General features: G+C 38.9%; 1 protein-coding gene across 6 annotated transcripts in view; it reads left to right on the top strand.

Annotated features, from left to right (window-relative positions):
• OSBPL10 (oxysterol binding protein like 10) overlaps positions 1 to 25,538 on the top strand; it is a 122,009-nt gene that overhangs the window by 80,697 nt on the left and 15,774 nt on the right. For 5 of the 6 annotated variants that reach the window (XM_083827295.1, XM_083827299.1, XM_083827298.1 and 2 more), the window contains exons 6-8: positions 1,587 to 1,741; positions 18,904 to 19,050; positions 24,731 to 25,214. In XM_083827295.1, the coding sequence (XP_083683421.1) occupies positions 1,587 to 1,741; positions 18,904 to 19,050; positions 24,731 to 25,214 (786 nt within the window). The remainder of the gene's footprint in view (positions 1 to 1,586; positions 1,742 to 18,903; positions 19,051 to 24,730; positions 25,215 to 25,538) is intronic. The other variant, XM_083827300.1, reaches the window with a different exon arrangement.

Genomic DNA, 25,538 nt, shown 5'->3' on the forward strand with positions numbered 1-25,538 from the left:
TTGGAATGGGGTAAGATGTTGGCTTCATGATGTGTAAGACCAATGTGTATGGCCAGTCAAAGAGCCTATTTTCTCTCTTGTGGTTTGCACAACTCAGTCTGGACTTTAAAACATCTACCGGCATAGTCCTCAGAGTTACTGTAACCCAAAAGCCTTTGCAGTATGTAAAAGTAAAGGCCTGGTATGAGAGCCACAGAGATGATGTTCTTTCATCAGTGGGAAATTTGAGTCATTGTGTGAAATAGATATTAAAAAAAAAAAAAAAAAGGAAAAGATGTGTTCTCCATTTTCTTCGATCTTTGAAAATCATTTTACATTATTTGCTTATTGGAAGGTTGGTGCCACACAAGCATGCTAAGCAAGGAAACCTGAAGCTTTATCATGCCATCATAATTTAGTGCCATTTTAGCTGAGAGGAATGTTCTGTAATTATTTTATCTTCGGAATTTAGTAAGATTTCAGCTATAGGATTTGTGACCTATATTTAATAATACAAATACTAAGATAACAGTACACAGCATTATCTCACCAGATCAGACCATTTATCTTAATTAGGAGGCAACCTCTGTTAACCACTGGTGATAAAGAAGGAGAAATTGCATATTCTTTAATGTAAATAGCGTTCATTGGGATCATCACAAAATGTTGGCAGTGATGAGAGAAAGAGATTCTCCTGGTGGCACTAATTGTGTTTTCATATACATATCGTGGTAATGACTGAAAAGCTGCAATTTTCTTATCCATATCTCTGCATTTTATAACAGCATGTAATTAATAGCTGAAATTTAAGCCCTATGCTGAGGGCTACTGATTTGAATGGTGATACTATGTTTAGAGCAGTGAGGGAGGAACTGTGCCTTCCTAGCTGATCGTTTTTTCTGTGTTATCTTCCCTAAACACTGGCCTGTCCTGGGAATCAGGTGTCCCCAGAAATAGAGGTTGTTCTGATGTCTAGTTCTGTTTGATTCGTATTTAATGTATATCTTCCTAATGAGAACTCTTCTGAACTGTGGTCTTGGTACAGGTAAAACATTTTAGCACTTAATCTAGGAAGGGCTTTAGTTCTAGTACACTCAGAAATAAAGTACAGCTGCTTAGTGAAACTCTGATTTCAGGCAGAGTAAATGGGAGGAGTGGACAGGATATTACCTGAACTAGTCCTTGGACTGGGGTTTGATGCAAAAACTGAATGGTTAGGCACTCTTCTTCTGGTACCAATCTATTTTTATAAGATATGGCAAATATCTACACTGTATTAGATGCAGGAATGTTGACTTGGATAACTTCTTAACTATTAAAACACTGGGTAGAGTATACTTGCTTGTTTTAATCAACAAGGTGCGTCAGTCTGTATAATCTTTACGTGTAATTCTGTCTGGTAGGAATAATGTAAAATCTTCCTTCATTGACTTAAAAAAAAAAAAAGATAAATTGGCATAGAAGATGCTGGAGTATTTTTATTACTGAAGTAAAGCTGAGCATGGGAACAGAAAACAGGTTCATTAATATGAATAGAATGATGAGAGGAATGGAAAAAAAAATCTTTAATCTGCTTCTTGTAAGTTGACATCTGTTTTCTGCTTCAGAAGGTATCCTGGGATGGCCTGGGCCCAAGTCACATTCCACAGAGCAACTGAAAAATGGTGCCCTCAGCTCCTTATCATCTGCTAGTGCCAACATTACGTGGGCAATAGTACCATCTGCAACCCAAGATGGACAGACACTACAGCCAAATACTGAGGTAAGCAGGCCATTTCTATTGTATCTGAGACTTGACATTGATTAGATGCAAACCACGTGCGACAGTGGACGCTTGTATTAATACAGCTTACTGTACTTTCTCTTTATGGTACCCTATTTGTTTGGAATAGTTGTTTAAATGCTGTCTTGTGCAAAAGCGCACACTGAAAACTAGAAAAAAATGTTTACATATTGCTCTGTGCTTTTGCTTCTCTGAGGTACTTTGGAGACAGACAGTGGACTGTGGCAAGCATATAATCTCCTTCTCAATTTTAAAACCCATTAACAGTCTGTCAGTATACATACCTATCTTCTTGGTGATAGGAAGAGCTGCTTGTTTTTTATGCTGGTTTGAGACAGATAGGAGACATTATGACCACAAGATTTGCTTGCTACTTGTTCTTCCATGTTGCTGAGTGCTCTTGTATGCCTTTGGGCACAGCTGATTATTCTCTGAGTTGAAGAGCTCTGCATTGCTTTCTGACCCCTTTTTCTGTTAAGTGATTATGGGCAAAACTTGTCCACGTCATCCTGCACCAGCCTGTTGATTTGTGCTTTTGTGGCATTTACTTGGTAAAGGGCAGTTCTGAAGCATCGACTCTTTGAGGAGGCTCATAGCTACGTATCAGGCATCTGATGCACAGACAGTCTCTCACCATGCCAAACGTCTCCAGCTTCTACTGTCTGCTTCTGGATACCAGTGCTGCCCACCAGGAAAACACTTCACACTGAGACTTCACAGATTGTTGGGCACCTGGAGCACATGAGACCTGGAGAACTGGAAAGACGTTTTTGAGAGAGCTGAAGAAACCCTTTACTACAAGTGAATGCTCTTTGGCAATTGGAATGGCTTAAATTAAAATATATTGCCTTTAACAAAATGTGTAATGGCTGGGGAGATCAATAAAGCTGTTTGGTTTTCCAGTTCTTTTGTAGTATCCTGAGTTGACTATAGTTCAAAAGATCCTGGGCTAAACTAGATTTCTTTTAATATTACTTGTTACTTTGGTACTCTTCCAGGTTTGTCCTTAGACAGTAATTTCAAATTCTGTTACAATGTCCAATACTCTCAATGTTTAAATTAATTATATTTGTTTCTTACTAGGAGGTTGTATCATTTCTTTTTCATATAAGTCAAATGCAATTCTTTGTCTTCTTAAGACAAGCAGATATTTAAGAATACTGTTTTGAAAGTTACTTCTTTACTCACTGATAAGTGGCAATTTGTTTCATTAGGCTTATTTTTTTTAGAGGACCATTTTGCAGTCGAGCTGAGCCATTTATGACTTGTTTTCAATTACTGTCTATCTATCTATATTTTCAGTCTCAGCTCCTCCCCTTCTTTTGTTGATGGGAGATAATCAGTTACGCTTGCTTTGCTCATGAACTCATAATTTATTGAGAAGGGAGTACCCTTGGAGAGATGAATATAATAAGCAAGGGAGCATAACACTGTTTTTAGTACAGAATACTCAGTGCTTTGTGGGACATCTTCCTGAAATCAGCAGCTTGCATTTGGATCCTCTGGGGCATTAGCCCTTAAAAATAGGAAAGATTTTTAGGTTATATAAAGCTCACCTGAGGATTGCGTTTTTGGCGCAAGCAGTAGGTAGCATCTGGATTTGCACACGTAAATTTTGTTATGGAAGTACAATTTGTTAAGCAGAAATTTGGTTTTGCACCAGAAAATAGCTTGAATCAGGATTCATTACTGGAAGCTTTTCCCAAAGCTATATCCCTTCCACAGAGTCTTTGTGTGCTTCGTGCCATCCAAGATTGATACTGTTGACTCAGAAATTGAAGTGTTCTTTCAAAAGTATCAGATGGATTTTCAATTTTGATCAGGATACCAGTGTGCTATTGGAAGACTGAAGCACAAAACCGGACTTGTGGAAGAGGTGAACAGTTGCATCTAACGTAAGTTAGGGCTTTTGTTGTTTTCATGTTCAGCTTCAGGTCTAGCAAGCTGTCATGCCCTGTTATGGTTATACCTTTTTGGATTGCTGGGGTCAGATCTTTGCCTGGGAGAAGAGATCAAGTTTTTCTAGAATGCTTCAGGTTTTCTGCCCAGCTGTATAACCTGAGCAAAGTGTCAAAGAAGGGGCTGGAGCTTCCTGGTGCTGTGACTAGAGAATGGAGGGTTGGAGAAGAACAGGCTTTGTAGAAGAGAAAAATCTTTTGAGCAATTGTTTTCTTGCTAAGGATGCTATCTGACCCAGACAGTCACCCAGGAGATGGTGTGTGACTTCTTAAAATATAATTTTCCAAGCTATCAAGAGTGTTCTACTTAACACTTTTTAAAAAATTCCACGTCCATTTCAGCATATTTTCAAATATATTCTGTCCTGTCGTGTCTGAGTAAGAGTGGCACTAAGTACCCAGTTTACATTCAAAGGTATAAAAAGCAGTGACTGTGCTAGTTACTTAGTATGTGAAATTATACATAAAAGCAACTGCAAATCACCATATTCCACTTATTTCCTGGTCCAGATACATCCTTGTTAGTAATGGCAGTGACATCAGTAGAGAATGAGATAATGCATCTAAATGTCATTGTTAAGAAACTCGTGATGTTGAAGACCCTGACTTTTTTTTTTGTTTATCTGGTAGTTGCTTTTAGGTGTGGAAGGGAAAAAAGAGGACAAGTGTCATTCAAACGATGCTCAGTTCTCTCAATGATTTGCTTCAAAAAGAAAGGAAAACAACAACAACAACAAAAAAAAAACCAACACCCCACACCAAAACAGAACAAATTGTTGTTCTTTTGTGTTTTTTTGTTTTAATCCCTGGCTGGTCCTCATCTCTGTATAAGTCGATAGTGTGTAAATGGGGCTAGCTTGCAAAATATCCCTTCTAGAAGAAGTGATCCTTAATTTTAAAGAAGTCATGGCAAGAGAATGCTGGTTCCTCTCTCAGTGCTATCGAAACTAATTCTGATTTCTTCTTTGACTGTGCCTAGACTTTTTTTTTAAAGAATTCTGTACTTTTTATGATATCTGACCATGACTCTGTCCCTTAGAAGCTATACCCCAAAGAAATGGGAGAGAGCTTTTTGGCTGACATTCAGCACAATATAGTAGATGTACCAACTAAACAAATTGTGAATTGACCTGCAGTCTGAAATCGAAAACACCATTAAGCTGCTGCCCTTGACGAACAACCAACTTGGCTGCTTCTCTTCTAGAACCTTACTTATAAGGAAATGATCATTTTAGGTATGTGGATCAGGACTGATCTTAAGAGGAAAACGGAGATGTTTGTTGTGTTGGGGGGGGGGGCTATCGGGAATCTTCCCTGATACAGGAGGCTGCTGCTGGCAGCAGTTTCCTGGCAACGTGGCCAAGTTGCTGAATGTGTTTAGTGATAGTTATGTTAATTCTCAGCACAGCATGTAGAGGCTTTGTAGCACTGCATTAAGAAACATCATTAACAAACCAACGACTTGTTTTTTTCTGCTTTTTTTTATATGTTTATGAAGAAAGCATGGATCTTCAGAATACCCCTCTAGAATAACAAGGCACACCTGATGCAATTTCGCTTTAATACGTAAGCATTCTTGAGGGGTATAAGTTCAAGAGTTGAGTTTTGATACCATATATAGCTGAAGTAAAACATTTATTTTTAGTTGGTCACACAATTAGGGTTTCAGGTTGGAATTTCTCCCCTGGTGAAATAATGTAGCAGCTAAAGAGTCTTATTTTTAAACAATGTGTTGGTGTTTACTTGCTTTTGTTATTAAGGGTGTTTCTTGCGTCTAAGTATAGGGATATCATTTGAGATATTGCTTAAACTAACTGAAAAAATAAAAGATCTTGTAGCAGAAATGATTTTCATGTGTATTTCCTTGCCTATTTTATCATTTCCTTTGTTGTTACTGTTGGTGTTACTGGTTTTTCTTCTCAAATGAGAATTGCATTTTTGGGTTGTGATATGGGACAGCATTAGCTGAAAGCCTGACATCTTAACTGGAGGAAGTAACCACTGACAGTGAAGTGCAGATATCTTTCGTTTTTCATGCTTTCATACTTCCAATCTTTAAGTTTTTATTTAGTTTACACTTTTGGATGTTTTTGGTCAGTCCACCTGAAGCATCAGGCACAAGTAGGAATAAAGGCTGATCTGAACAGAGCTATTCTACGTCGGGTGTGAGATGACTCAAAATATATTTAGTGCATACCCTGATGAACCTGGTTGGACTTTTTGGTTTAAGCTATAATTTCAAGGTATTATATAGGATTTTTCCTGTAAAGTAGAACATGACAAGTAGGCCTGTGTATGCTCTTCAGAATGGTGATGTGAACTTGATCCTTGTTCAGTCTGCAACAAACAATGACCTGCTTCCTTCATGTAATGGTTTACAATTCTGTAATTTCTTTCTCAAAGCCTTGAAATTGATTAGTTTTGAAATACTGAGTCTCATAATAAATTCAACTGTAATAACTTTGTGCTTTAGTAGAATAAAGTTGTGAATCACTTCCATGTGAGCACTGCTCTTCCAGTTCCACTAATTGTCATCTTGGGTGTCAGAATTCCCCTCTTGAGCAAACAAAATGTGACTGCAGGCCAAATACTTCCCCTGACAGCCAAATACGAATGGGAAAGAGGCTGTTCGTATGGGAGATCTGAGAGGGAAGGAGTAATTTTCTTTTGGTCTAACAGTTTGGTTAAGAATCATTACAAAAATCATGCTGTAGCTACATCTGCAATTTAGCTCTCTTGATGTGATTTTTATGCCTTAACTTGCCATGCCAGCTGATTCCTACCATCCTGTGGATCTGGCATCTCTGCAGTCTCTCTGTTTTCCTGTCCCTAACTTTCTCTTGCTTGTGTGCGTGAGAACTGTACGCATGTTCCATACTGAAGTGTCTTTTTAATAGGATTGAAGTTTTAGCTCTCTAGGATCGAGGCTTAGCTCTGATAATCTAACCAGGTTTTAACTGTGATAGTGATTGTCAGTCCAGCACAAGTGCAGTCAACTCTAGATCATTAAGGGTATTTCTGTCCCCTATATGATCTGAACTTTAATATTTTCAGCTGTAAGAAGGAACCGTGCTATTTGCACAGGAGGCACTGAACTGTTTTGTTCTTAGTTCTTAAAAGATTGTGTGTTTTTGTCCAATCTCTTCACGTAATAGTCTCTTTCAGGCTGAAGTTGTTTTCTGTCTTTAAATTAGTATGGATCCTAATACAATGATATTTCATCCTCTACAGAGCCCTTTAGCCTTTAGAGCCATTACAGAATGTGCTAGAGGTGCTAAGAAATAATTTCAAGTGTTTCTGTAATTTTAGAAACTAAGCTAGATACAAGAAGTGATCTCTAATTCAATATTATCTTTTCTGTAGATATGTCTCTTGGCAGACTTGTCCAAGACGCTGTTTCCTAGTGTAATTTCTTCCTAGTGTTTCCTAGTTCCTTTTTGTCCGTGACATAAATGTGTGTAATTAATGTTGGGAGATCAGCTTAGCAATGAGCATACAGTGCTAGCCACAAATAATGGAAAGTAATGCAGTAATGGAAAGAAAACAGATCAGGGTAGGAAAGTAATATTTGTAGTATTACAGAGTCCCTTTTCATTGTTTGATACTGACATTACAGGATTTCTGAGCGTGTTCTACTTTTTGCCTTCTGCGTGATTAAGTACTTTTTGGGCTGAAGAGCATGGTAAATGGCCTGTAATGACTTGGATAGATAAATTTAACCTCTGGGCAAAGATGTTACCAGTTAATCCATTCACTATCAGACCATCTGAAAAATGAACTCTGAGATAATCAATCGAAAATTTCCAGGGAAGACATATTTAGGGATTAAATGTACAATTATACTAAAAGTAGAATTAAATGACCGTAAGCCTGCTACAGCAGCACTGATAGACAATGACTAAGATAATCTAACTAATCTTGATTTTTTTTGGGGGGTAGCTTTCTGGAATAGCTACTGTGTCAGCAAACAATCTCTAGTAAAACCTTTTATGTAAATATTAGGTGCAAATTAATCTCCTGTGGAAGCCCTTCCATTTTTGTTGAATCAATCCGACACCCAAAATGCATGTATTCTATCTAATATCTGTAAGATATATTTAAGAGTAATATTCTACTTAAAATAAAAAGAAACTAATACAAAATTTACATCTAATTTGATTAAACATGAGGCTCTGATTCATTTGGCATTCCATAATTACCAGTGAATTTCAATGAAAATTAATCATCGGAATATAAAGAATTCAGGTTCCTTTGCAGTAAAGTTTAAAAACTGAGTTAAAAAGGATTGATTGCTTATTCTGCTCATTATAAAACTTGTACCCTCTGCAAAACTAGCTCCAAAGCCAATATTAATTTTATTTCAAGATTGTGCACTAATTGATTTGTTGTGTGCTAATTGATTTGCTTTGTGCTGTCAGTTTTACTTCTTAGCGTGTTTATATAGGTGTACTTGGTCACACTGTCTATTAGTAAGCTTACCCAGCTCATTAAGGCTATCAGTAACTTAATTAGACTTCAGTAAGTTGGGTTGAGTTCTTTTACAAAGAGTATTTGTCTCTGGTTGGAATTGCTTTATGTTACTAAGTGAAGCATCATCCAAACTGGCCTCAGCTGTTTCATCTCGTCTTGTTAGAAAAACATAGGGGTTTTCTGCCTGCGATGATGGGCTGTGGTGATTCTACCCACCTGTGGTTTCGGGTGGGAAGGCTTCTCCAGCAGTGATGCAGTTCAAACAGCTGCTCGAAGCAAACCTATTCAGATCAGGTTGCTCAGGGTTATGTCCAGCCAAGTCTTGAAACCCTCCAAAGGGGTGGAGGTCCTGTAACCTGTCTGCATGGCCTTTTGCAGTATTTGGCCATCCTCGTGGTAATTTTTTCTTTCCAGTGTCTAACTGGAATTTCCTGTGCTTCAGCTTGTCTGTTGCTTGTCATCCTATTGCTGTGGACCTCTGAGAAGAGTCATGCTCTGTCTTGGGACCTCCCTGCATTTTCTAAGTTTATAAATGGATGTAGTGTGAAAGCATACTAGAAAGAATATAAATCCTTCTTTGGCTTTTGACTTTCTTTTTTTTTTATGGTATTGTTTATAGGTCATAAGCTGTAAAGGCAGTGATTTCCAACTATCAAATAAGAGACCTGCATTCTGATAACCAGTGACTGCTTGCTCTGGAGTCTGAACAAGTACCTGAGCATTTCTCTGGTCAAAGCAGAACATTAAAGCATTAGGGATTCTATCGCTGTGAGTGAAGGTTCATTCGAGTGTGCTGCCTTTCCTTACTAACATGCTGTATGGGATGGTGGGTCACTAACACTACCTGCTGAGTCCCTTACCAAAAAGTGTTTGTCTTTCCCTTCTTTGTTGGGAGTGAGAGGCACGCTGCTCCTAGTTCTTCATGTTTCTCCCCAAGGATCTCAGTCTAGAGAGGATACCTTCTAATACAGAAGGAAGTCTAGAAAGTAAAATCTTCTACCATGTTTTCCTCCATGTTCCTCCCTTACCAGCCTGCAGCTCAGTGCAGTCTTCTGTCCTTAGTTCCCCAAAAGTCACAGCTGTACGTGACTTTCAGACCCCCACAGTCTCTGAAGTTTTGCCTGGCTGGTGCTGGGAGTCTGTCCTGCCACACTGGAGTCTGCAAGCTTGTAAATGGTAAGTAACTTATTTTGAGTGGTGTCCGATGCTGTATTTACCGTCATCTTGCTTCTAAAAATTTGATTCTCTGTTTTGAGAGTATCTTCTGGGAAGCTTTTCTTCACTAATAACTCTCTAGCATTAGAAATAGGTTTTGTTGGAATTCTTTATTTTGTGATACTGTATTATTTTTCTTGTGTTTTTAGGTTAGCATAAAATTCACTATTGTGGTTTACACTAGCCTTCACATTTTTTTTACCTCTATTTAGGACAAGTCAGTAGGGCTTTTCTCTTTGAACATTTTCTTTTTTTGTTCTTCGTGTTGCTGTTTTCCTCTTTTCTGATGATACCAGTGATGAAAAATATTTATTTGCAGTTCTTACAGAATTTATGCAATACTACAAAGTCCTCTGGTGTTCTAGGTTTCACATTAAACAGTGTTGTAATTCAGTAGCTCTCATTTAATGAGAGATGCTCACAAGATGCATGGACTGGTGCTGATACTTAATCTTTTTCTGTGGAGTCTGTGCTTAGGAATGAGCTGCTTTTCAGCTGCTTTTCAGTACTGACTGCTTTTGGTTTATGAAAGCGAAGATAAGCAAGAGGAATTTCCTTATGAAGAAGATAAGTTCATATAGGGAAAAAAGGTGTCCAACAAACATGATTTAGTGCATAACAGGGTTACAGTGCTGTAGGTCACCCAACTGAGGATCCCTGTGTTTAAAAGGATGTTGACTCACTGATGATTACTTTATTCTGAAGAAAACATAATCGTTTCCATAGTTTGTTTCTAGTATATTTTTCTGAAGGCTTACACAGGCTATTATGCAGCATAGACGTAGATTCCCTGTGTTTCACATTACACACATTTTTTCATAACAACAAACCAAAGTTTTTTATTCTTAAATCTCTGTTATCTGGTCTTCTCTACTGTTATATTGTTATATTTACCACCCAAATATGGTCACAGGTCAGAGTTGAAACAATTCTTCAGAGTAGGAAAGGAAAGTTTTCTGAGTTTGTTCTTTATGTATAAAAAGACCTCTGTTCCCAGAGATTCTGAAAAACTAAAGGGTGTGTGTTAGTGAAGCTGTCATAATAGTGAATATCCAGGTAATGTTCTTGCCTTCAGATGCCTGGCAGATTGCTTTTGCTGGGAAGGAAAAAGATTACAGACCTATTTGTCACCTAACATACAGGTTTTGTGATTATTCCCACTGCTTGCATCATCTGTATGTCAGCTTGTCTACATTTACTAGGTATTAGTATCAAGATGCATTTCTGCAAAATGGACTTCGCATACTTCTTTCATAGTGAAGGATCTCCTAAAATGAGCAGGGTATTACTTGAGTCAGAAAATGACTGCTATTACTGGTTGCATCTAAAATCTTGTGGGATAGAGAGGTTGTCCACATTGCCAAACTGCCATCCTTGCACTTGTCCCTAGCCAGAGAGATTTTCAGAACATCCAATGTTTGTAGCCTATGCCAATGAAAACAAACACAAAATACATAAAAATTATCCATATACAAAAAAATTAGATATTTTAATTGATAGTCCTGTTTTGAAGAATGTTATTTTCTCTGGGTATTTGAATTACCATTCACAAATAACAGCTTTGGTAAGAAATTAAATTCTGGGCTCTTTGTAGGCATTATTAACTGATGCAAACTTTTTCTACCAAATATTCTGTGGTTTTGCTTATGAGTGATGAACTATATATCCAGGATTATATAAATGTTCAGCCATCTCTCTCACACTCCAAAACCAGATGCAGCGGTTACATATCCAGATAGGTACATGTGGATTATTTTTCTTGGTATCTGTAGTTTAGGTAAGTAGAAAATATGCCTATTACATCCTTTTTCCTTCATGCAGTAGGAAGAAGGAGAAATCAAGCATCTTGCTGATGGGATCTGTATGTAGATGACTAGCAAAGCAAAAAGAAAGATATTTTTTCTTGCCATACTGTTAGGTATAAATTATAGCATGCTTACTTTTTAGTAATAAAATCCTTCTCATTTGATTATCATCCTCTGGTACTTATATTCATATTTTAGACATTATCTTAACTAATTTCCAGTCATCGATATTAAATCTAAGCTATAACAATTGAATGCTAGGAAAAGTGGTTTGTTCCCCCCCCTCCACTTGAGGTGGTAGACTTTTAGTATATTAATAGTATGGAAAAATTTTCCCAGCAATTAAAGCAAAAGCTGGTGACAAATGTAGTAGATGGGACAGCTCCTATGAAATATTCAGAATAGATGAAGAAAATCAGCTGAGCCTCACCTGTTTTTGCTGCTTTTCAGAGACCTTTTTGAGGATGAAATTGAGGTGTATGAGCTGCAATAAGTTCTGCTTTCTAAAGTCCCCATTTAAGATCTGCTTTGTATCTACGTTTGTTAAGCCACTTTTTAAATAAGTAAGTAAATAAATAAAAATGCTTGACCACTGGGAACCCTTAAGTTTCCTTGAAAGTCACTGGAACTTTGATATCCAGTGTCAGAATTTGGGATGTTGGTGCATTTGAAGCTTTATCTTCGATCTACTCTTTCTTTGCAATGATCAGTCAAAAGGTTACCGGGAGCAAAATGTAAATAAGGCGTAAGTATGATGGAGGCCGAGGCTGAAGCAATGAATAACCTGAGTTCACCCTAGCACTGCTTTTCCAACCCTCTTCTTTCCCCTCCTGTGCATTTACCTTGTGTAATGGTGTGGTGGTAACTGTTGCGACAAGTATTTTCTATTTTGTTTTATTTGGAGTGTTCTTGAAGGGGAGAAAAGCCTATTTAAAGAGATGCAGGAGCTTGCTGGATATATTTAAAAAAAAAAAAAAGTGTTGGTACCTTATGGGTAAGCTTAAATGTGTTAATCTGTAAATTACAATGCGTTTGGAAGTTAGAGAAGTGCTTAGATGATAGTGATTTCTGTCTTTATCATGGGTTTGAAGTAAATGCGTTGTTTGTTTCAAGATTTAGGTTAATGTCAACTGAAATTTTCTATTTGATACCTGTTCATCTCAGTGTTTTATATGGGAATTACTCTTTTCACAGCATGTTAATATGCTAGTCTGTATATAAAATAGTTTAATAAATGCAACTTACTGGACAAGCTAAATCAAATTGAAATCACTGCCAGTAATGGATGGGGGTGCAGTAAGCTCACATTTTTCTATCAGGTGCATGCCACAGCTGGTAGTAAATACAATTAAATATTTCAAAGGTGTACGTGCTGGAAAAAGACCTGTGACACATGCAGTTTTGTACAGTTCTGTCAATTCTGATACAGTGACAAGCTCTGCAAGAAGCCAACAGCTCATTATTTATTACCATTTTTGGGGGATTGTTAATGTATTTACTGTACAAAGAGGATTCTAATGCTGGGGTTGAGTTGAGTGAACATTGTCTGGAGCCGATTTGTCACATTAGTGTAAATATTCTAAAACTCTCTGGCCTTACACAGAGCTATATTTAATCTTACACCCACGGAAAACCTGTTTGCAATCTCGCAAGTTACACAAATGCAAATGTAAATGATACTTGTAAACCTATATCATTATGAAGGGTGTCTGAAAATTAAAATGAAGCCTTTGACTTTTATGTGCACTAGCAGAACTAATTGTAATCAGATGACTACAGAAAATTTAGCATTACTTGCCTAGTCTGAGAATGCTAATTCTGTTTAATGTTGATTCTGAACAAGCCCTGCAACTAATTTATTCCACCTTTCTCTCAATGCAGAAGTGTTTTGTACAGTGTTACTCTCTAGTATCATTTGGCAATTCTTTTGAATATAGAAAGACTTAAGGGCTACTTCTGTTGCAATATTGTGAAATTGTGTCTTTTTATCCAGATGTTTTAAGCTTATAAGAGTCATTCTCTTGCTCCTGACTACAGTTCTTGTACTATATGAAAGCTTTTCTATGTCTTAATAAAAATTCTTAAAATACTTTGATCCAGTTATACGCAGAATTGCCTTATGAGTCCTGTATACGTCCTCAGTGCATTCATGTCAGGATACATATGGTCTCTGTTTATTACGATGGTGGAGTGCTTACTACTGTGATGGAGGAAAGGGTGAGTTATGCCGTGTCGTCTTTGCCTCAGTCCTTACTCTAAGATCAGCCTTCAGGAATCCCAGGCCTCTGAGAAGGTACTAAGGAAGGAAGACGTACCTTTGGTGAGAAGGGCCAGGAGCACTTAAACTGAACATATATAAATATGCAGGGCCTCCCAGGGTACACCTATGAGCATGGAGGGAGCTGGCCAATGTAATTGCAGGGTCACTGTCTATAATCTTCGAAGGGTCATGGTGAGTGGGAGAGGATCATGAAGACTGGAAGAAAGCAAATATCACTCCTTCTTTGAGAGGGGCAAGAAGGAACATCTGGGGAACTGCAGGTTGGTCAGTCTAACCTCAGTCCCTGGGAAGATGGTGGAATAACTAACCCTGGAAACCATTTCCAAAGACAAAAAGATGACCAGGAGTAGTCAGCATGGATTTACAAATTTGCATGCTTTATCAATGTGATAACCTTCTACAACAAGGTGACTGGCTTGCTGGATGTGGGGAGAGCAGTGGATATTGTTTACCTTCAACTTAGTAAGGTTTTTGACCCTGTCTTCCATAACATCCTTATAAACAAACTGACAGGGTATGGATTAAGTGAGGTGGAACAAAAACTGGCTGAAGGGCCAGGCTCAGAGGGCTGTGATCAGTGGCACGAAGTCCAGCTGGAGGCCAATCACTAATGCCATGTGGCAATGTTCACTGCTGAAGCCAGTGTTGTTCCACATCTTCATTAATGGCCTGGATGACGGGGCAGAGTGCACCCTCAGCAAGTTCGCAGATACAAAACTTGAAGGAGTGGCTGATACACCAGAGTCCTGCTGCATTGAAATGGACCTTCACAGGCTGGATGGAGAGGAATCTCATCAAGTTCAACACAGGGAAATGCAAGGTCATGCATCTGGACTGACAGCCTCCTGCGCTGAGTTAGGAGGAGCGTTGCCAGCAGGTTGAGGGAAGTGACCCCTTCCCTTCTGCTCAGCACTGACGAGGCCATGTCTGCAGTGCTGTGTCCAGCTCTGGGCTCCCCACTACACGAAGGACCTGGCCTTTCTGGAGCAAGTCCAGTGCTGGGCCACAACAGTGGTTAAGGGACTGGAGCATCCTTCTCATCATGAGGAGCTGAGAGAGCTGGGACTGCTCAGCCTGGAGAAGAGAAAGGTCAGGGGATCTCATCAACAACTTTAAGTACCTGATGGGCTGGTGTGAAGAAGGAGCTGGACTCTCCTCATTCGTGTCCAATGACAGGACAAGAGGCAGCAGGCATGAGAAAGACTGTGAACATCAGAAAGCACTTCTTTAATGTCAAGGGGTTCAAACAGTTGCACAGGTTGCCCAGAGGTGTGGGGTCTCCGCATCGCTGGAGATGCTCAAAACCCAACTGGACACAGACCTGGGCAACCAGCTCTAGCCGGCTCTGCTTGTGCAGGGCTTTCTGACCTAAATGATGCAGTGGTTCTGCACGTTCTGTTTTCTCCAATCTCTCCCCTGTTACGCTTCCCAAATAAATGAGATAAGATCTATGCCGTGCTTGACAGTCCTGTTGCACGATACAGTGTGTGAAGCTTGTTGGAAACTGAGCCCCGAGCCTTAGAACTGAACTAATTATCTAAAATTGATTTGCAGCACAACAGTTAAAATTTGAAAAAACAGAAATGTGTGGAAGAGGCTTTGGAAGAAGAGAGGGAGTTTTGCCCTTTGACAGAAACATAGCTTTTAACTCTGTGATTCTATCCCAGGTTCGTACAAGTGTCTTTTTCCTGAGGAATTTTCAAAAATGCAGCGTTTCCTTCAGAAGCAGTTACTTTCCCGTACAGATCTCATCCGTTAACAAAGAATCATCGTGTTGTCTGATGAAGACCGCTGACGAGAACATCAGTTTCTTATCCCAGCAGATGACCTTTCTAAATTAATTGATCCCAGTTCTAATGAAGCAACTTGTTTGTAATAGATCACTTCTAGAGTGTGTTTTCATGTCTTCTGCTTTTAAACTCTGAAGTAGGAAGCTTAAATCCTTAAGAGGTATTTCTGGAAATGGTCTTCTGTTCTCATTCAGGTTTTTCTGAAGAATCTTGGTACTTCAGGCCACTATTGGAAACATGCGTTGATTGAAATGGTTTTAAATATAGGCTGCCCTTTGGTGCTTGCTGGTAAGAGGTTCGGTATTTGATTCTCAGGGTTAGCCCCCAAGCCCAGCTCTGTTGTTTGTTCCCAGGCTGAGCTGCACAGCTCAATAGCTTTTACTTTAGGCACTGACCACACGGGAATGGAGCCGATCACTGCTTTCCTAGTTCAGCTTTGCAATTCTATTTTACAAGGGGGAAAAAAATCAGTTGTATGTCTAATAATTCAGAAAAGCTGCCATTAAAGGATAATCGCTGAGTGTAATCTTTTGCATTCTACTGGGTGCTTACGCGTAGGTTTATACTACACTGCACACTATTTTCTGTTCAAAGAAAAAGAAATAAAAGCCTGGTTGCACTTTTGTGGCATTTTAAAGATACAGTAGCTTTGTATTTTGTGGCTGCATGTCCTAACACCCTATATTGTGCTTACATGGTGGTGTGTGTTTTTGTTGTTGTTTTGTTTGAAGAAAGTTTGCATTTCTTGAAAAACGAATTTCTGTTTTCTATACCCTTAGAAGGTAAATCAGTGATTACCTAGAACAGCAAATGGAAAGAGGAAAATATGTAAAGGATTAAAGGATATTGCTTACTGAAGGTGACTGCCATTCAGCTACGGTGATGTAAATTTTAATCTGCTACTTACTTTCTTATTTCCTTGGAAAGTGAGAAAGGATGCAGACAACTGATGTCATTCTGCATGCACTGGAGCTCACTAGTGTGTTGAAAGCTCTCGCAGTAATGAGTAGAGCACTGGGATTGTCAGTGCCCTTGCACATCTTAAAATAGCTAAGATAATTAAAACTATAGTCTTTATTGCAGAATGGTCATTAAACACGCTTGATCCCAATGTTGCATTGTACTTATTATCCTCCCTGATGAGCAGCAAGTCTGTCATTTAAAACAATGCAAAAACCTCTTTCCTGAGCAGCCAGACTGCTTCTAGAGCTGCTCCCTCCCGCTGTGTTCGTTCTGTCCAGGAGCAACCAGGGGCAGTTGTTTTGTTAGGAGCACTTTGAAAGGCACAGAAAGGTAATACCTGCTTTAGCAGGCAGGAAAGAAGGGTTTCTGTCCCTGGCTGAATGTGCAGTCTTCAGAAGCAAAAGAAAATTATCTGTATTTTTCGGTCTGTATCCTAGTTGATGTGTAGATTGTTTATTTTCTGATGCTGTTAATACTAGAGGTTACTTAGCTGTTATATGTTAACTTTAAAGCTTGTTACCTGCTAGCACTTTGTCTCTCTCTCTCTCTCTCTCTCTCTCTTTCTCCCTCATTCCGCCCCCAGTCCCACCCTGGAGAACAGCCCACCGGGATACCCTTTGGGAAACAGCAGCAACGTTTTCCCCATTGGAGCTGTTTGCAGTTAAGCTCCCTGATCTCAATATCATGTGACTAGAAACGCAAGGAGCAGATTGACATCCAGCACACACTCTCAAACTCGTTGGATATCAAGGAAAAAAAAAAAGGGGGTGGGAGTGAGGAAGGGAGGTTCCCTTGCTTTTCCCTCGCACTATTAATTCCTGCTGGAGCTTGTTTGCCGCGAGCTCGTTTCATGGCAGTAGCAGAAGAAGCAGTGCTTATTCAGTAGCTCGGTGCTCTCAATGAGGTCAAGCTGGATCAAAGGGAAACCTCCTGTGGAAACGCCTGCTGTAAGTTCTGCTTTTTCCACAGTCCCTCCAAATGAAATACAGCCCCTACAACAGGGCTGGGCTCTGCTATTTTATGTCTCCCCGACTGATAATTTTGTATGAGGTTGTCAGGCTTTCTGTTGATTGAACTTGTCAATAAGGCATCAGCTTCTGTGTGTTTTGGGAGGAAAGTGTGCTTATCGTTCTGTTCTTTTATTTGCTGAGGGAGTGGGAAGAGGAAAGTGTGGTTTTGTCCTTTTGAAAAGCACCAAGCTGTTGAGGTTACAGCTCTCCAGATCCTGTTTTATGTAAGCTACATATTCTACTTTCTCAAAAAAGTAATTGCAAAGTGTCTTTTAAATGTCCTTGCATTTCACCAAATAGATATACTTTTGTGAATAGCCACCTGAACATGTATTTAATTAAAAAAAAAAAGTTTTTTGTTTTAAAAAGGAAATAAAAACTTAATTAAAATCTTGGAAATGTGCAGTAAATAAATTTCCGAAGGACTCTCATTACACAAGCTGTTGTTCACCTGAGGGATCTCTAATGTGATCATTCAGAAATACTTTCTTTGAGACCTAATTCTGAGTATCAGCTATTTTTAATGAAACTTCCAGTTGCAAAGACTTTGAGCTGAATGTTTTCCCCTTTAACGCAGCAAGCTAGCTGTTTCTGCAGGAATGTGCTGCTTAGCATGAAGGAATTCCCACTTCTGCAGGTAGCACTGTGTCACTTACAGCACGGACTACTTGGGGAATAATGAAATTCTGGGCTGTGCATTATTCAGCTACATAACCCAACTTTTTTTTAAAGACAAAAAAAGTTACCTGAAGGTACATCTGGAAGGCTTGCAGAGTGGTTTTGGTGGATTGAACAAAATAACCACCACCTGTATGGGCTATTATTGTTAATATATTGGAAACTCCGAGGGGAAATAAAGTGTCACAAATCATTATCTCTTTCTGTTGTCAAGTTCCTCTTGAAGGGAAATAGCATAATGCCTCTCTCTTGATCTTCACCTAGTGTGTCTGGAAAATGGGCAGCATCGCTATTGTGCTGTGAAGCAGCATAACTTTGCAAATGTCATAAAGACTCATGGCATTGCCTTACCCCCAGTAATCTAGTTATCTAGTTTCTTTCTTTCTTTTTTTTTTTTTTTTCCTCAAAGTTGCATACTTCATAGTCTCTATCTTCTTCTGTTGATAGTCTTTGCTGTAGTGGTCAATGAGCACTGATTAACGTTTTATTTGAGGCTTACTTTAAATATCTAACTTCAGAACTTGGATAGAGGAAAGGGGGGAAAAAAGTGAAATCAGGTCATGCAATATCTGGGTGAGAATTACGAATATTTGCTGGAGAGGTTTATGAAAAACTCTTGACTCATTTTCAATTGTATTCTTCTATTTAATAAATTGAAAAGCTGTTACTTTAACATGCTATGATTTTTTTAATTTAATTTTATTTTTTGGCTGACATCACTGCAATATGTGTATGGGAAGATAATGTGTAAATTAGCATCCATTGATACTTGCCACAGTTGTTCTGAGGATAGGATCAAAATACTCTGTGAACCCATCACTGGCTTTTTTTTTTTGTTTATTTTGTACTTTATTTTTTTTAACAGAAGCTGTCTTTTGCTCCCTTGAGCCAGCTCCATTTTATACATATATAGTGGGGAAAAAACATATTGCATCTTTTAGTCCAGATGGTGATGTTTCTTTTCATTTCAGCATTCAGCTTCTGAGTTGATCCTAGTTGAAGATGAAATGACAGATACTGAAGATAATGAAGAGGAGGATTTAGGAGTCATGGACGATCAACGTAGTGTAATTCTCCATCTCATCTCTCAGCTTAAACTTGGCATGGACCTTACCAGGGTATGGACACTACCTCTTTTTATAATATTTGTGTGTGTGTGTGTTTGTGTGTTTGCCCGTGTAGGTAAGGTAGTTTACCTCTTATTAAGGGTGTGGTTTCAGAGAGCTATGAATTCCTCTTGTCTGCTAGGCAGGATTTCACATGAAGTGACCACAGCAGACACTGTAACAAAAACAAACAAACAAAAAGGTTTAGAAACTTTTCCTTTCTTAATTTTTTCCAAGTCTTTCAAATCAACCATGTGTTGTATATGTATCCCATGTGTACATTAAGTCAGGGGGCACCAAGTGTGTGAGGAACCATAATGTCAATTTTATGGATGAGGGAGATTTGTGCTTCAGTTACCACTTTGTGGAATGAATTCCATTTAATTACTTGGTAGTTTAAAAAAAAAAAAAAAAAAAAAGGTAAAGAAGCTAGTCTTCAATGTGTCACAGTCCTTGTTTGTGCTAAGCAGCTCACCAGTTCAACCTTCCATGCATCCTTCTGGTCCTGGAACCAGTATTGTTATGAGCTTATCCATACAGATATGAACAGAGAGATTTTAGTGATTGAGAAGTTTCCCATAAGCCCTTGGCTTTTTGAAAATTATGCAGTTGTTCTGGCAGCAGGAAATGCATCTTTTTGAATAGTTGTGTATTCCGGTGGCTTTAATACATAATCAAGGAGATATTTTGAAAGATATGGAGTACCTGTTCCTTACAGAAAGGTTTTCTACTTATAAAGCAAAGAAAAAAAGCCTTTAAACTACTTCCCACAAATAAGAGCTTATTCTGACTTGCTCCTTCCACAAATTAGAAAACAAACAATCAAACAACAGAGTTTAGGATAACCAGAGAATTACACTTGCATGTAAAATAGCTAAATAGCAGGTTCTTCTCATGGGCATGTTAATATTTAGAGGAGTTACATCAGCTTTCCTCTTGATCTCATATATTAATCAAAATCTATTTTTACTATTACTTTTGTAAAAAGGCCTTCTAAACATAGTCTTCTCTGCTTCCTCTGGAACAATTGACAGTATTTAAAAATACTTACGTTTTTAAGACTGAGCAATCCCATGTTCCGTTGCTAAGTATAGCTTTTGAATAGCTACACAGAAATTAATGTTTTGTTCTGAATAGGACAAACATTCCATCATTTAAATTGTGAATAATTTATACCTGTCACTTGTTAGTATGTCTGGCATTATGTACAGTTCATTTTTGGTGTTTTTCTTATGTTCCTCAATCATTAGCAGCTCTTCCTATTTTCTGTTTTGGTTCATTAAGGCTGTCTGAGTTCATAATATTTAAAGTGGACTAAGATTCCTTATCTGCTGTTCTTGTGTGTCTTTAAAACTCTGTCTTCAGTAATGAACAAGATTTTTCTTTCATGATTTCCAATGTCGTGTTTTCTCGCAGCAGAGGAGACAAAAACCCCAAAGACACACAATTAACGTAAATAAAATTAATTCCTATAAATAAGAGAGATGTAGACATTTATATGAAAAATAAGGAGGTAAATATGTATCATAACATTTCCTATACAGTTTTTGAGGATAGTGGTGAATATTATCAGATCTGTACTATAGTAAAACATTAGTATGCATGGATGTGTCTATATAGTACCCACAACCTGAAAAGAGGAACAGACATATGGTGGAGTTAGATCTCTCTCTAGTGTGTGTGATGCATGAATACACATATGATGAGTATTAATGAGACGTGCCACATTTGCACATCACTTTTCTGACCATTTTAAGGATTAAAATAAAAAATTACAAGACAGCTGGCTGCTTTTTTTTTGTTGTTTTGTTTTTATTAACTTCGCTTACTGACATGAGGCCCTTAGGGCCGCAGACGTGTGATGATACAGCTTGGTTTGTTGGCTGCACTGCTTAGTTTTCATTATTCCTATGAATGTCAGATTTCAGATAGCCTTGGTGCTAGTCAGCTTCTGCTGGAAGTGCTTGTGACACAGTAGTTGCTAACATCAGAGGATGTTTTTATATATTTGCGTTTTCCTCTGCCTTCTTCCCCAGGGTTGTTTCTTTAGTTGCTTCTAGGAGCTAAGGATCGTAAGGTGATACACACATGAACAAACAGCTCTCCTGAGCCTTTGCTGGCTTTTGTTTCTGGATGCATAATCATTATCTCTTGTATCATATCAGAGGAAACAGCATCTTTTCCTTTTCCTAAGGGGTACTTGCTTATGTTAGTGTTGGCCTTGCCTGCAGTGACATGCATTTCCTACTGTGCTAACAGCCATATTTAGTGCTGTAGAGGTGTTTCACGTTTGAAATGTGTCATGCTGGCATGCCTCTTAATGAAGAATTAAACAGTAAAAAAAACCCACAGTGAAGTATCAAATCCGTATGGGGATTTGCTAGAACAGGTTAGTCTTAGTGGTGGCTAAATGGACTTCAAGAGCTGCTGGAAAGAGCTGTGTTGGGGAGCAGGTCCTGGTGGCAGGACGTTGTACAAAACTGATACGTTGGGCTTTACATGTCACTTAAAAGTGACATGGCTGGAAAGCAAAACAAAACAACAACAACAACAAAACAAAACCACAACCAAACAAAGAAAACACCATGCTTCTAAATTGTTTATTGCATTTTAAAAAATTAAAAGTAGTACTGGAAATCACTGCCAGCCTAAAAAATGCATTGGCAAATGGCATCTAAAGGATTGAAATGAATGCTAACAGTTTGTACAGATGGATGGTCACCCCCCCCCGCATTCCCTTACCTTCCCTACGCAGTTACAACTCTACTAAAAATAAAGGGTTGCCAGTAGTTCTGTGGCATAGCAACCTGGTGTAAATTAACACTGCAGTTTGTTCACAATGCCTTCTGTTTTAAAATTACAAGGTAAATATATATTGTAGTTCATAACTTAAGTTGGACGAAAATACCTTATTTTAGTCCCGCAATGACAGATGACAGTAGAAGGTTTTTGTCCCTCTAAGGTAGTGAAAATCTCAGCATGGGGTATGGTGCTCAGGTTTCTGAGAAAAAGTGGTTAACATTGCTGACACCCATCTTTTGCCTCACAGTAAATAGTTGAAAAGGTGATAAATATCTTTGTTTTCAAGAAGAACCTCCAGAAAAAGGGAAGAATGCCTGTTAAACTACTTCTTTTTCACTGTGAAGCCTGAGAGACAGTAAGAGTGGAGATTAGTCTAACATTTTAATGTGCAATCAGGAGATTCATTGCTTCAGACTTCGGCAATTTGTTATTTATTCTAGAGAGATCTCTGTCCATTTAGTTGTCATGCTAGCTTATCCTCAGAGAAGAATATTAGACAGTTTTGACCTTTATGTAATAACAACAACAACAAAAATGCAACCAAATGATATGGTCCAAAACCAATATAAAGAATTCAGATCCTAATTGACTTTTCTAGACTGCATTCTGTTTGGCGCAGAAAAGTTGAAAACCTCATTCTTTTGGAAACTAGAGTTGCTAGCACAAGTGCATGGCAGTCCAGTGCTCACAAGAAAAATGCTGTACACCTTCCAAACTTGTTTGTTTCTATTTTATTTATTTCTGCAGAAATCAAAATGGGACAAGTTACAAAAAAAAAAAAAGGTCATTTTTTGATGATGCTTGTCTGTGGTGGTGTTGCATGCTGAAAATATCAGGCTATGAGTTTATTTAGTGAGAGGCAATGTTTTCTAGAGAATTTTAATTATACTGGAGCTGTGTAAGCTTCAAAAGTCAAATATTTTTTTCATATGCGCTTCTGCCTCCTTTTGAGGAAACAATTCAGTTACTCTGTGTTGCAAAGTTCCTTTCCTGCTACAGGTAAGGCTGTAGTTTCCATTTTAGTTGGGCTTTTAGAGCAAGATCATTTGAGCTGGAGTTCAAATTTCAAACTGATTGCTGAAACTGAATAATAAAAAATGTCCAGTGGTTCGTAACGTCTCTTTAGTGGCTGTGTTGGCAGAGCTGTAACTAAGTAGCTGCAAAGTAGTTAGTGCTTGCAAGAGTGGTTATGAGGGCTACATTTCCACAATCAAGTCAACAAGATGAAACCACAGCAGTCTTAATGTTGTATCATATAAAATTTGCATCATCTCAAGCATGGTCCATAGCTTCCTTTCCTTCTCCTCCATTTGTGCTAAGAAGGGTCACTCTTAGAGTCAGCCATTTGAACATGAAGAGGGACGCAGTCCTTTTTATTCATATAAGTTTCCTTGCCCTTTCAAGTCTGTGCAGTGAGCTCATGGTAGTCACTGCCAGGATTTCTAGACACAAGTCACAGGTTTTGGCTGTGTTGCTGTCAGCTTCCCCTTTGACAAGCTGGTCTTTGACTGTACAATTCATATCAAAATGAGATTCTGTGTTGAAGGTCAGTGATGCTGAACTGCATTTTTAAAGATTATATCAGACGACAAGTATTTGGCCAGAGTGAGAATTTTGCAAGTAAGATGGAATTGTTTCAAGAGCTAAAAATACCGTAAGAAAATCTCCTGTCTTTCCACTGTTGCTTCCAAACTTTTTTTGACTTACACCTTCAAAAACCAATCTCCTCAGCCCCTCTACCCCACTGTCACACCACCACAGGGACTGCAGACTGTATTTATCACTCAGCAGATTGCCACATGTAGTGTAAGATTAAGGCGTTGGTATCTTTTGGGGCCTTATTACTTTAGTAATAGAGACTGGGTAGAGTCCTCGAGGTATATGGAGTCAGAGGAGTATTACAGAGGGGACTTGGCTTGATTTATGTCTAAACTTGTAAAACTATTACCCTATAAATGACTGTATTACTTATACATGCATAGAAGGAGAGTGAATGTTACCAAATGGAGCAGTGCACAAGGTATGGAGGGTTTGGGGAGTGGAGGTGGGCAAGGAATGGAGAGAAATAAATGATTCTAGGTCACATAGCCCTTGCCTGTCTTTTAGTGCACTCCAGGATGTTTTATTGAAAGCTTCTAACAAAGCATTATTCCTAAGTGGGGGACTTCAGTGACATCTGCACTGCTAGATGAGCCGCTCGAGGTTGTGCCCAAATCGCCTGGGGCCGGCTGCCTCCAGTGCGGGCTGCCTCGTGCTCAGTCCCGGGGTCCCTGTGGGCCCCGCAGAGCCTCTCTAGTCCCAGGGCACTGATATAACAGTTTGTGCAGTTTTGTTTGTTTCAACTTGTCTGAAATAAGGTGAAGGCATGCAGCGGCTCACCACAGTTGTGTGATACACTACAAAACACAAGGGGCGCGCCGTGTGCCTGGGGGTGACCAGAGAACGGAGGGGTGGCAAGGCAGGGGGTGACACAGAAGATGGCAGGGTATGGTTTGTTGATGGTAGAACTAAATCATTTTACATCAAAGTGTGTTTTTATGCCTTGTAAACCAGGAAAAATAAGAACAATAGTTTGTGTGTTAACTGAGAGGAGAGGAAAAGGAAAATTTTCATGTGATCGGAACAGTACCTCCCTGTTGCTTGAGCTACTGTTGAGAATCATAATGAAATAGGAAGCAGTCTGCACTGCTATCGAGGCTGCTGCTTTTTCCTTCGCTCATTATTTACAGTAGAAAGAAAAGGAAATTGCTGTGGCAGAGGGGAGGAAAACATGCTATCCTGAAACTTGGCTATGCCAGAATTGCAGCTGTCTTAACTGTTCTCTCCCGTACGCCTCGCTGTAGTATGATCATGGGGAAATCATATCTGCCTTTGTCTGCTTTGCATACAGGTAGTGCTTCCAACATTTATTTTGGAGAAAAGATCCCTGCTGGAGATGTATGCAAATTTCATGGCCCATCCAGACCTGTTTTTGTCAATTGCAGCTGGAGCCACTCCCGAGGAAAGAATTATCTGCTTTGTGGAGTATTATCTAACAGCTTTTCACGAAGGCCGAAAGGGAGCGGTTGCCAAGAAGCCCTATAACCCTATAATTGGTGAAACGTTTCATTGCTCATGGGATGTGCCTAAAGATAAAGTGAAACCATTCAGAACTAACGGTGCCTCTGCGGTTTCTAAGGACCCAGCCAAGGAGTTTGCCCAGGACCAGTCCACGTGCTACAAGCTGAGGTTTGTGGCTGAACAAGTGTCCCATCATCCACCGGTATCTTGCTTTTACTGTGAGTGCAAGGAGAAGAAAATGTGTGTGAACGCTCACGTATGGACCAAAAGCAAGTTTATGGGCATGTCGATAGGTGTTTCTATGGTAGGTGAAGGTAAGAAATGTGCTTTTATTTTCTTTAGCTAATGTTGTGGGTGTCAAAACAACAAGCTTATTTGTGTGGGACTGTAAATTATATCTGAAGTAGTCATATGTTAAACCGCACTAGCAAATGTCTGCTGACACTATGCTCTGTAAAAGCATTTTTCATTGTCTTGCTCACTTTTAAAGTAATATCTAATTTGGTATTGGAGAGTTTACAACTGAAGCAAAGAAATAGGAAAAAATGTGTTTGTACTTAAGCCTAACATTTTTTATCATAGTTTCTGTAAAGAATCATGGTTTCAGTAGTGCTTGCGAAGTTGGCGTATTGTCTCAA

This window comes from Anser anser, assembly GCF_964211835.1.
Source record: "Anser anser genome assembly, chromosome: 2".
Lineage (NCBI taxonomy): Eukaryota > Metazoa > Chordata > Aves > Anseriformes > Anatidae > Anser > Anser anser.